Source organism: Grampus griseus, assembly GCF_964374135.1.
Source record: "Grampus griseus genome assembly, chromosome: 14".
Lineage (NCBI taxonomy): Eukaryota > Metazoa > Chordata > Mammalia > Artiodactyla > Delphinidae > Grampus > Grampus griseus.
In genome coordinates, this window is record NC_139008.1 from 76,853,365 (window position 1) to 76,866,519 (window position 13,155).

Consider the following 13,155-nt stretch of genomic DNA (forward strand, 5'->3'; position numbering starts at 1 on the left):
TTCTGTTCTTCGGTAACATACAGTCTCTTTGAATAAGCTATTCTTCTGCATATTTGACACTTGCATATCTTTTGAGTCTACACTAGCGATGTACAGAAAGCATTTTCCTTCTATAACCCTAAAGCAATGCTCAGAGTTCATACTGTTGGCTGAGTGCCCGCCTTCTGAACTCTTCCCAGATTGCCAGGGGGCAATTAGAATTGAGTACAAGTGGTGCAACTCACCCTGATGATATCTCAAAATAAAATCTCAGGTACTACGGAATACTGAAGTCAATGAAGACATTTGAGGAAGGGTTTTGCGCTGGGATCGTGGCTTATGGTGCAGTTTTCCCCATGACACAAGCATTCCCTGTAGCCTTCTAACAGTGGGATCCATCCAGCAGGTGATGGACAGAAGTTCCTAGAGGTGGCCAGGCAACACCCAAAACCAAATTGGTCAACCCACTCTTTTAACACCAGCCACTTGTTCCGGCATCCTTCTCCAGCTGAAGCCAGGAGGGATGGCGATCTTGCCCTCAGAGGCTGTGATGGAAAGCCACGAGAGAAGAATGGGGAGTAGGTGGCCTTGGTTATGTCTAGAACGTGGTAGTGGTGGCTGTGAGTTCTGCTCTTGTCATCTTCCAAAGAGGGCCGTGGAGCTGTTACAAGGAGGCGCCATACCCTGTGGCTTGGCCAACTTCACTCTGATGGACCCGTTAACGGCTCTCAAGGTTTTAAGGGAGATTTCTCTGGTCTCTCTTCTTTCTGGGGGCTTTACAAAGCCTTTCTGTTTCAGAGGTCATGCAGAAAAGCTCCACGGCAGGTAAGCTGAACAGCACTCCTCTTTGGACCCTGCCACAAGTCTCTCCTCCGTGTGGAGGTGGTTCAGATGCTCTGATCCCGTGTGCTTCCATGGGCTCCTCCCCCCGGCAACACGCGGACGTCGGGGGAGATGTGGTTCTCAAGCTTGCACTTTTCCTGACCACTGGGAGTTTTTCCAGTCAATGCTTCTGTAGAGTAAATACAGTTCTGCCTTAAGAACTTAGGGGAGGTGGGTAAGGGGGAGCTTTCAAAGTGGTTCTTCTCTGATCTTGTCCCGACGCTGAACTTGGGACTAGTGTTCCCGTGGAGGCTCTTGGGGGGGCTGGAGTCCACACTGTAGAGCACTTGCCCCTCATCATCTGTGTCCGCATCAATGTACTGGTGGATACCTGCTTCAAAGTTGAACGCTATTGCTGTGTGTTTCTCTGGCGACCGGGGGGGTGTCCTAGCACTTGCTGTGGTGTAGATGGAGGACTCTGGACTCAGCACAGGCCTGTCCAAGAGTGTGGCACACTCCAGCCCAGCAACAGCTGCCGCAGCACCCCCCCGGTTCCTAAGAGGGTCATGGTACATCCCTAGAACGGGGACTAATGGTCTGGGATCCCCCTCCATGAAGTTGACCTTAAGTGCTCGAAGCTTCAAGGGGTTGGTGGTCTTCATGGAACTCTTTGGGCTCTCAATGAAGAAAGCAGAGGGATGGCTGGCATCAGCGGGGGGGTTGGCCTCCACAAACCTACCACCAGTGGCACCCAGAGCTCCCTGCCAGCCAACCTCTGGGGCCATGCCACCTCCGGTTTTGCTGGGGAGTGATGCCAAAGGGCTGTGGGAGAATCTGGTGGCTTCAGGGAAGTCTGTGGCACAGCTAATGAAGCTATCAATGCTTGACATGCTTCGCATGTCAATGACCCCTTCTGTACGAGTGGGCAGAGGGGCTACGGGGCTGGGGATACTCTCCATTTCAAGTTCTTCCTTTGGTTTGCTCTGTGTTGCTGGCTCCTTAGTATTGAGGATGGGTTGAGACTGTGTCTTGGCCATCTTATTGTACATGTCTTCCAACTGCTGGACGTTCAGGTGCTGAGGACTAGAAGATGATCTGGCCTTCTCAGGGGATCCCTGCTCCTTGGTTTCAAAGGACTTACTTGAGCTGGTTTCGGACAGTGTCCTCTTTGTCCATTTCCATTTGTTGGGAGACAAGTGATTATCTTGCACTTTGTCTTTCTGACCCATGTTCTCTCCACTTTTCTCAACCACAATGTCCATCACCTCGATGCTCCGGGGGAATGCATCCTTCATGTTCATGGATACGATGCTGCCATTTCTCTTGGCTCTCTCCAGAGCCTCTCTCCGCTTGATTGCTTTCTCCTGCCTCTTCTGCTCCTTGTAGAACTCAGAGAAGTTATTGACAATGATGGGGATGGGAAGAGCAATCACCAGGACCCCTGCAATGCAGCAAAGACCCCCCACAATTTTCCCCAGGAGAGTCTTGGGGTAGATGTCTCCATACCCAACGGTCGTCATGGTGATGGTGGCCCACCAGAAAGAGGCTGGGATGCTTTTGAACTTGGTGTCATCCTCATCCTTCTCGGCAAAGAAGACAAGGCTGGAGAAGATCATGATGCCCATGGCAAGGAAGAGGATGAGCAAGCCCAGCTCATTGTAGCTCCTCCGCAGAGTGAAGCCCAAGGACTGGAGGCCAGTGGAGTGACGTGCAAGCTTAAGAATGCGGAGAATACGCATGATGCGGAAGATCTGGACCACGCGGCGGACATTCTGGAACTGCAGCACGCTCTTGTTGGATTCAGTGAGGAAGATGGTGACATAATATGGCAGGATGGCCAACAAGTCAATGGCGTTGAGCGGGCCCTTGAAGAACTTCCACTTTTTAGGGGAGGAGAGGAACCGCAGCAGGTACTCCATGGTGAACCATGCAATGCACACGGCTTCCACGTGGGCCAGCTGGGGGTTGTCTGTGGTCTGGCCAAACTCGTCAAGGCTCTGCAGCTCGGGCAGTGTGTTGAGAGACAGGGCAATGGTGGAGAGGACGATGAACATGATGGAAATTATGGCAAGGATCTGTGAGGAGAAGAGAGTGGAATTTAATTATCAACCACCAATGGGATGGTCATCCTAATACTCTGGGTCTGCAGGACATTCCTCAACATTCAAGAGCATTTTCATAGCTCACTAATCACCTAATGACTGGATGTTTGAGCTAAAAAGATTATTTATTCAAATCCATTTATCATACAGACATGGAAACTGAGGCCCAGAGAATTGAAATGATTTAAAGCTAATCATCAAGCCCAGGGGTCAGTCAATTTTTTCTATAAAGGGCCAGATAGTAAATCTTTTAGACTTTGAAGCCCATGAATTCTTTGTTGCAACCATTTAACTTTGCAGTTATAGCATGAAAACAGCCTTGGATAATACATAAACAAATGAGCATAGCTGTTTCAATAAAACTTTATTTACAAAAACAGGAAGTGGGCTGCAAGCCATAGTTGGCCATCTCGTGATCTAGACCAGTGGTTCATAACTATTATGGGGTGGGTTACCACTTTCCCGACATTATACTAATGATAATATCAATAGTTACCCTTTATCGAGCGTTCATTGTATTCGAGGCACGATGCTTGTCACTTTCCATGCAATTCCTTATTTCATTCTTACAACAACCCCATTAAGTTGTACTTCCAATGAAAAGATGAGGAAACTTAGGCTTCCAAAGCTAGTAAGTTGCAGAGCCAGTATTTTAACCTGGGTCTGTCTGACCCCAATACGTGAGCTCTTAAGAATGTGTTAGAAATGAGATGAAAGCTACAGACCTTTTTGCTAAACACTCAAGGTTTTGCAGATGATTTTCAGGGAGGCCTAGACATCCCGGTCTCATGTTATTAACTCCTGAGTATGACTATGAATTTTTGAGGCTAAGGATCACAGCTTAACTACCTTTGAGTCCCCTGGATCAAGAAGAGGGTTTGGTCCAGATGTTTGGGCTCACTGGATGTTTGTTGAATTTAATGGAGCCTAGGCTAATCTACAGCTTATGCAGAAATGCAAGCAGATGTAATAAATTGCTCTAGGGTCTTTTTTTCAAAAATACAAATCCAGTCACATCACTCTCCTGCTCAATAAATCTCCAGGACTCTTCAGGAAAAAATCTAGACTCCTAAACTTATCTATCAGCCCTCCTCCCCACCCCCCAAAAGCTGTCCTCTTCTCATAGACTTGTGCCTCCCTTTCTGCTGCCCCTGCTAAAGGGCAGCGGGTGGGGGTGGGGTCTCCATGCTTGTATCATTTGATCCTGGCTGCCGCTGAGTGGCCAGAGATGGACAGAAAACCCAGGCTGGGCTGAACCGGTCCACCATGGAAGATTTGAGTTCAGGGATCCAGGGGTGAGTGGGTTATGGGGGTGGTGAGCCTCTGAATTAAATGGTCAAGTACGGTCCAGGCCTGAACCAGCTTCACGATAAGCCCAAGCCTCAAGCAACTTTTCACTCACGTTGTAGGGGATCAGAAAAACCATAACAAAATCCGAGAAAGCTGAACCTTTTAGAGAAGCCAGAAATTAAAGGGAAGCGGCAGAGAGAAGAAGCAGAGAGGACACAGGAGACCTGAAAAGGGTGTAGAGGGCCACAGTTAAATGCTTGGGCTCTGGTGTCAGGCTGTTTTGGATTCAAGTCTCAGTGCTTCCACTTCCTTACCTTTAGTCAGGCATTTAACTTCTCTAAGCCTCAGTTTCTTCATCTGCAAAATGGGATGATAATGACAATATCTATCTCAGAGAGCTGCTGTGAAGATTAAATGTTAATGTTAACACATGCAAAGCACTCAGGACAGGTTCCAGCAGCACCTAGTGAATGTCTAATAAATGTTAGCTGTCATCACAGGGGAAATAGCTCAGCCCACACCCTGTCAGCCCAGAACACCCAGCCTCCGAGGGGCCAGCTAGTCTTTGCTTCTCGCCCTTGTTCTGAAACTGCCTGCCGTATCCTGAAAGTAAATGCCGCTGCCGCTTGGGTGAGCGTGAGAGGGTTCTGTCCCCTGCAATACATCCCCGATCAGGACACATGGTGGCCGAGTCTCTCTGAGTTTGACTCTGACCCCCTCTCTTTGGCCTCTCCTGCCACAGGTTCCCAAACTTCACGCTTCCCTAATCACACACTATCGTTGGTCAGTTCTGCAGGTCTGTGCCTCTTCCTCTCTGTCCAGTGAATTCCAATCCATCTTTTAAGACCCAGCCCACATGGCCCCTCCCTGCAGAGGTCATCCCTGGAGGGGCCAGCCACTCCATTCTCTGGGCTCCCTCGTCATTTTGCCAGCGTTGGGGTTCTCAGCACACTACAGCCTATTACAGGGGTGTGTGTGTGTGTGTGTGTGTGTGTGAATGTGTCCATCACTGCCCAGAATCTGTAAGCTTTGGGGGGACAGGGATGGATTCTGAGACTCACCTCTGCACCCACAGCGCCTAGGGCAACAGGTTTTCATGGTGTTTCTTGGCTGTGGCTCAAGTTCACGGCCATTTATGGGTCCCGTGGCCTTGGGCATTGCAACTTTCCTTGCCTCAGTTTCCTTATTTGTAAAATGGGGATCCTCCAGTAGTTCTTAACTGGGGATGATTTTGACCCCTCCCCCTTCCTTTGGGGACCTTTGGCAAATCCTGCAGAAATTTTTTGTTGTCACGATTTGGAGGAGGGGTGATAATGGCAGCTGGAGGGTGGAGCCAGGGATGCTGTTAAATACAATGCACAGGACAGTCCCCACCAGGGAGAACGATCAGGCCCCAAATGTTAATAGTACCAACGTTGAGAAACTCTGGGATATACCAGCAGTCAGCCCCTCAGGAGCTGTAGAATGAGGGAAAAGAGCTGTTAGCACAGAGCTAGGCACAGAGTGGGTCTGACCTTACAGAGCAGCCAGCTGGGACCTCGGGGCTGAGCCCCTGCAGTGGAGCTGCTACAGTTTCTGCCTCCTGGCCCTGAGGGCAGCTGCAGGAGAATGGAGCAGATTCCTGGGGAGTCTGTTCCTTTAAGAGCTGGGAGATCTCATTTCCCCCAGAGGCTGGCAGGGGAAGCCTGCTCCAGTTTCTAACCCCCAGACAACCCCAGGGAAGGCCCACATAATTGATGTCTGCTGACAGATGCATGAATTATGCACCCACCTATTGTACAGTCCTTAGCGCTGTTATTCTAAGGCGGGCACCCCCTCTTTGGACCCCAGAAAGTGCTCTCCCCTCCCGTCCTCTCAGCCTGAGGATGCTTAGGAAAGAAGAAAATGCAGGCAGAGGCCTCACTGCATCCTGGAGGGGGGTGTCCGCTGCTCAGGGCTGCGTTGGGAGGGTCAGAGGCTGCCAGGCCTCCTGCCCTGGCACATGCACTCATCAAATAGCACTTGTGCTAATGCAGTGTGACCCACCCTTCCTAGCCCTGCCCACAAGACTGCTTTCTCTTCCAGACCCGCTGAAGCCCTTAGGGTCAGGGTTACACTTCCTGACTGGGGAGCTCCTGAACATGAGTTAAACCCTCTGTGCCTCAGTCTCCTCATCTGTAAGATGGGGGTGGGTCACTGAAAGGCGGCAAAGGGAATTCAATGAATTCATAAGGCCCTTAGATCAACTTTTATTGCTTTTATTATTTCACAACACTATATTTCTTTATAAGCCGGTTGGACTTGGCTCTGAGCAGTAGTGTTATTATTCCCACCTGGCTGAGTGGCCTTGGACAAATCACTTCCTCTCTCTGAGACTCCATTTCTTTATCTCTAAAATGGAGATGAAAGTAATTGAGCACCTACCACATAACAGCCACTTAATATATATTTTATGTTATTAAATTATTATTTGGATAATTTATTGTCACCCTTACCTCCAGCCTCTGGACTTGTTGCTTCTGGAGGTCCAGGACTAGGTCTGTGGACCCCAGTGCCTGGCTAAGCCAGCAGACATCCTCTAAACAGTCTTGAACCCAAATGAACAGTATTGATTTAGTCTCTGGGATGGGCTGCAGGGATGGGGGACCAGCCAGGCCAGCAATGAGTCCTCCCGGCCCCGGCTCAAACCCCTGGCCAGGTCCCTGCATTTTCAGCCTTGCTTTCCTGGATCTGAGCCCAATCGGGTTTGGGCAGGACTCCAGGAACCCAGGGAGCAGAGGCAGGAAACAGGACCAGGACTCAGAGGCTGTCGCCAAATTCCCTCCCTGCAATGAGGTTCTGAAGCCTGCAGCCTACTTGTCTGCACCAAGCGTGGGAGGGGGTTTTGGTCCTCTGGGAGAAGAAATTAGCAGGTAGGGGTACCCAGGGGGGAATCAAGGGTTCTGGATTCCCTTTCTCATTCTAAAAAAAATTGTTGGCTCTGGTGGTAATCACAGGATGCCTACCTTTGGCTCCAGCAATAAACAGGCTGTTTATCACTTGCTCTGACCACTTCCCTGCTCTTCCAGGAATATGGACAAGGCACAGAATGTCTGTGCAGAAAAGGGTCCAGGCTCCTTTCTGGAAGGATGGGGAGACTGAAGCAGAGAAAGGAAGGGACTAGTCTATGGTCACACAGCCCATTAGGGTCAAGTCTGTGCAACAACACTAGAAGCTCTGGCCAGAAGAGAGCTGCACCTAGTGTTCAGGTCCTGCAAACTGTTTTCATACACATCCATCTTCCCAGCAGCATTATTTGTAAGAGGCAAAAAGTGAAATCAACCTGAACGTCCATCAACTGATGGATGTACAAACTGTGGTCTATCTATACAATGGAATATTATTCAGCCATAAAAAGGAATGAAATACTAATACATGATACGATATGGAAGAATCTTGAAAACATTATGCCAAGTGGAAGAAGCCAGACACAAAAAGCCACATAGTGTATGATTCCATTTATATGAAATGACCAGATAAGACACACCTATAGGGACAGAAGGCAGGTTAGTTGTTGCCAGGGTGGGGACAGGAATTAACAGTTAATGGGCATGAAGGATCTCATGGGGATGATGAAAATGTTATAAAATTGATTTAGGATGATGGTTGTACAACTTGGCAAATTTACTGAAAAATCATTGAATTGCTCACTGGAAATGGTGAATTATATGTTATATAAAATTAGCCTCAGTATAAGTTATATAAAAAGTTGCTTTCCATAAAGAGTATCCCATTGCTTTTAATCCTCACAACCACATTGATGGGTCACAGGAGAGAAGCAGAAATCTGAGCAAGCCACAGCCCTGCTGTAAACCCTGAAATGGCTCCCCATGAAGTTCCGATCCTTTTGCATTTAGTTGGCATATGTTTACTGAGCACTTACTAAGCGCTATGCTCTTTGCTGGGGATGCAGCATGGATAAGAAAGACAATTTCCCTGGCCTTAAGGAACTGGTAGGGAAAGGCAGACAAAAAACCGCATAAACCAATAAAGGAGCAAGATGATGTCAGATAGTATTATGTGCTACATGTTACTGAGAAAAACAAACCAGGAGTATCAGTAGAGAAGCACTGGGGGTGTCCACATGAGGTTGGGTGGTCAGGACAGGCCTTTCACAGGAGATGTGCTGGTTCTGAGAATTGAAGGTGAGGAGTATGTCATTCAAAGATCTGAGCATTCCAAGTACAAGCACAGCATGTGCAAAGGCCCTGGGGTGGGAACGAGCACAGCGTATGCAAAGGTCCTGGGGTGGGAATGAGCTTGGCATATCAAGCAACAGAAAGAAGCTCAGTGTGGGTGGGGCTGCGTGAGCAAGGTGGAGAGTGGGAGGAGATGAGGTCAGAGAGGCAGGAGGCATAAAAAGGAGATTGGGATTTTGTACTAAGTCCACCTTTCTTCTCTCTCTGGACCATTTCCTCCATTTCCCACTGCATATTCCATAATGAATCCTGGCAAAACCACTTATAATTCCCAAGCCATTCTGCCATGGTTGCTCACACCTCCAGATCCTTGTCCATGCTGTTCCTTCTGCCTGGAGTATCCTTCCTCCCCTACTTCTCCTGGCTGATTCCTACAGCCTGTTCTGGCCTCAGCTCAGAAGCCACTTGCTCCAGTGAGCCCTCTCTGACTCCCGGTTGTGGGTTGAGAACACCCACCCTCTGGACTCTCACAGCCCTTGAGTTTGTCCCTTCACGGCACTGATCTTTCCAAGCTGGAATTTCCTCCTCTGTGTCCTGCAATAGAATGTCAGCTGCATGAGGGCCCAGGCTGGGTTTGTCTTGCGTTGCTGTAACCCCAGCTCCTGAAACGGTGCCCGGCACAGAGCAGGAGATCCCTAAATAGTTAATAAATGAATGATCAAGCAAATGAATGAAATGGAGGCTCAGAGAATGAAGTGACTTTTCCAGGGCCACACAACTTGCAAGGAGTGGATCTGGGACTCCAGTTCAGGTCTGTGCGTCTCCCCAAGACGTTTTCAAGGACGTAGGAGGTGGCAGAGTTTCTGGAGCATCAAACCTTTCGCTCCTTTTATGGTGCTTCCGCTTCCTCAGCTTTAAGGGGGGATTACAGATGGGGAGTTTTAATCAGAAGGGTCACTGGCGCAGATCCGATTAAGGGGATTGGAAGCAGGCTGATGGATTTGGCTCCCTCTTCTACAGGTAGGGGCCTCTGGTCGGGGCGGGGGTTGGTGAGAAATTGGAGTCGGGAGCCTGCAGGGGGCGCTCATGGGCGCAAAGGGACAGGAATCCAGGCACAATAGAGGATAAAGGCCTTGGGGTGAGCCAGGCAACAGAGGCCTTCACCATGAGAAGGCAACCGAGACACACAGGTGGAAACAGGGTGCAGTGACATTGCTGGGGGTGTCCCAGGCGTTATAAACCAGAGGCCTTGGGGTCGAGAAATTTATTTTTACTTCTTTGTCCAAGTTTCCAAATTAGGAGATTTCACATGAAAATCTAGATTTTCAGATTTCCCTTGGAACGTCACATGCTGTGTCTACACGTTCAACCTGCATTCCCCATGGCAACAACTGGCTGGCGCTAAGGAGTAGCTGTCCCTTTAGACAGGGCACGGGCTCCCCAGTGTCCACAGGCCCCTTCACTCCTTTCATTATCTGTCAGGTCTCTGTAGGTGTCGGGTTTGCCCCCTGGACCCACTGATATGATATTGAAGACAGCAACACTTACCTGACCTGCTACCATATACGAAGAACTTTCCAGACAAGACCTGCATCTAATTGCACATGCCAGGAGCCTAAGGGTCACACTTGCCACATCCAACCCCATCTTTTGCCTCCATATCCAAACTGTCACCAAGTGCTCTCCCTTCAGGCTCACAAACATCTTTGGATCTGTTCCATTCGCTCCACCTGCTAAGCCATGACCCTGTCCCAAGTCACCTTCACCTCCCACTGGACCACTGCAAACTGACCTCTTTCTGGTGTCCCCAAAGCCACTAGATGTCCCCAATATCTATTCTTCCCTTCTTTCATTGTAAGAGAGTTTTAGTGGGACAAAGGGTTACCCAGAATGAAGACTACATTTCCCAGCTTCCCTTGTAGTTAGATGTGGCCATGTGACTAAGCTTGGCCAATGGAATGTGAGCAAAAAGGATGCTTGCCCTCTCTCCTTTTCCTCTTTCTTGCTGGAGGGGAGGCAGATGTGATGCACAGAGCTGGAGCAGCTATCTCGGATCTGAGATGGAAGCTAACCCCAGCCCTGGACTGGCCCTTTACTGAAGAAGTTTGCCAGCTCCTGGTCTACCTCATAACATCCATCTTGTTTAAGCCACTGTATTTTGGGGTCTCACAGTTCCAGTCACTTAGTCTATACCCTGCCTAACTCTCCACCCTCGTCTTGTTCCATGCTCCCCTTTGCTTTCTCATCTCAGGCACATTAGCTTTCCTTTGGTCCCTCATAGTCTCCATGATCCTTCTGCCTGGAATGCTTTTCCCTCCACTCTGCTTGGTTAACTCCTACTCATCCTTCGTAGCTCAGCTCAGGCATCACCTCCTCAGGGAAGCCATCCCTGACCAGGTCAAATTCCTAACTGCAGGCTCTAGTAGTGCTATGCCCTTCTCCTCATAATGCTGTCCAAGTTGCAGTTTTACAATAATGCCCACCTCTGTAGAATGTAAGCAACTGGAGGGCAGGGGTTGTGTCTAAATAAAGAATGTTATTTCATCCCCCAAACAATCTGCAGGGTGTGCTGTGTCCCCTCCCTCCATTTTATAATTGGGAGAACTGAGGCTGAGAAAAACTATATCCAAAGCGACAATTAAGGAAGTGGTAGAGGCAGGGTTTAAATCCATGTCTACTAGACTCTGAAGCACCCACCCCACCTTTTTTTAAAACACTGAGGACCTTTCTTATCCCAGCATCCTGGGCTCTGGGTTATGGTTTTTAATGTATGCCCTCACTTGAACCATCTTCCCTAGGTGACCTGACTCTTCCCAGAAAGCTCTGGGTTGGGTACCCTTTTCCTAACACGTCAACTAAGTTCTCATGAGCTTTGCCAAAGCAGGAATTCTAGAAGCTGGTGCTGTTACAACCTCCTGCGCATCTGAGGACAATGTCTCTGATGGGGGTGGGAACTTGATTCTGATCCCTATAGAGGGAGGAGGTGATGGGGAGAAACGCGGGGCAGTGTCCTTCCTGCCTGAGTGATCGCCAAGTCCTGCTATTTGCTGAGGGCATGCGGAGCTGAGGAAGGGACTGTCAGTCTTAACGGTGATGAACGGCATCAGTCCATCCCCGCTGCAGAGAGCAGTGTTTTGAATAAAAAACAAGGAGCATGGGCTTCCCTGGTGGTGCAGTGGTTGAGGGTCCACCTGCCGATGCGGGGGACGCGGGTTCGTGCCCCAGTCCGGGAGGATCCCACATGCCGTGGAGCGGCTGGGCCCGTGAGCCGTGGCCACTGGGCCTGTGCATCCGGAGCCTGTGCTCCGCAGCGGGAGGGGCCGCGACAGTGAGAGGCCCGCGTACCGCAAGGAAAAGCAAACAAACAACAACAACAACAAAAAAAACAAGGAGCATAGGAGATGTTAGGCAAGGGCAGTGTCCACAGGCTCTGCTGAGCCACAAACCTGTCCTCTTGCCCCTGAGCCTGACAGGATGGGGAGAAGCGTGTCTCTGAGAGCTTGGCTGAGGTGGCTGGGTGGCTGAGAGTAACTAAGTGTGTTACTCTGGATGCTGGATTGGGTACCACTCTGGCTAACGTCAGAATGATGGCCCTGTGAGTGGTCATTCTGACAATAGCCAGTTTTGCTGGTTAATGCCCAGTATACATTCAGAAAGAGTCATTTGGGTGACTTAACAATAGTTCTTTTTCAGATAGCATTTTAGTCTCAGTAGAGATTCATATTGAGGTAAAATGGATGTGTGGATAGTCTAGAGACCTACTTTCTAATTCTGGCTGGGCATCCTTAGGCCAAGTGTCTTCACATCTCTGATCTTTTTCATGCAATATCTACTGAGGGTCTGTAGCTGCAGGAATGGAGGTCTCATGCTCAGAGGATGGAGCTACTGGATTCTTGAGTCACCACTTGGAAGAGAGCTGTGCGGGGTTGTTACTGGATCCTCAGTGGGAATCACATGAGTCAGAAATAAACTTTGACGTATAAAGTCATGAGACTGTGTGTTCGTACGTACTGCAGCATAATCTAGGGTATTCTAATTCATCCGGTTGAGTTGGAGTGCAGGTTCTATCTGGTTTTAGCTGAACTAGTCCTTGCACACAAAGATGAAAGGCTTACAAAGATCCTCGCAAAGAAACAACTGCTCAGGGATAGTATTAATAATTCAAGCCCAGGAGAGCATCAAGACAATAGCTAAACTGATACTTCTCCTCCTGGTATGAGTCCTTCAACAGTAACAATGTGAGGTTGAAAACAATGAGGATCTCGTCATGTCATCATTATCAGGGAGACTCTGTAATACGGATTTTCATCCACTCTCTTTTACGGTGAACCCTGGCTTCATTCACTCATTACATATAGGAAGAAGACAGGATAAGTGAATTAAAAAAATGAATGAATGGGCTAGGTCCAGTGGGGTGGAGGTACTAGAATATACTGGTTAAGAACTAGACCTGCATTTTAATCCCAGCTTCTTAATTTTCAAGCCATGAGACCTTGGACATGTTACTTAACCTCTCTGAGCTTCAATTTCCTCATCTCTGCAATGAGGATAACCAGTTCCTATTTCACTGAGGATTCATTGAGAAAATGGCTGGCACACAGTAGAGGTCCAGTGAATGTTAGCTGCTCATTTTTTTAAAAACTGGGAGGAAGACTTCAGCTCGATGTAAGACTATACTAAGGTGGGAGCCGTTACAATTAGTTATTATTATTTTTCTTTGGAGGGAGGCCAAAGGGTGGGTATCCCTTACACAGCTGTGTAAATTTACACAAGGAACTTCACCTCAGTTTCCTTGTCAGTAAAAA

The 13,155-nt window shown here is 48.8% G+C and overlaps 1 protein-coding gene across 1 annotated transcript in view; it reads right to left on the reverse strand.

Moving 5' to 3' along the window:
* Nucleotides 1-219: 219 nt before the first annotated feature.
* KCNB1 (potassium voltage-gated channel subfamily B member 1) overlaps nucleotides 220-13,155 on the reverse strand; it is a gene marked incomplete at its 5' end in the record, with an annotated part of 102,460 nt that continues 89,524 nt past the window's right edge. Inside the window, one exon of the mRNA XM_082670101.1 lies at nucleotides 220-2,876. Coding sequence (XP_082526227.1) covers nucleotides 867-2,876 — 2,010 coding nt within the window. The 3' untranslated portion in view covers nucleotides 220-866. The remainder of the gene's footprint in view (nucleotides 2,877-13,155) is intronic.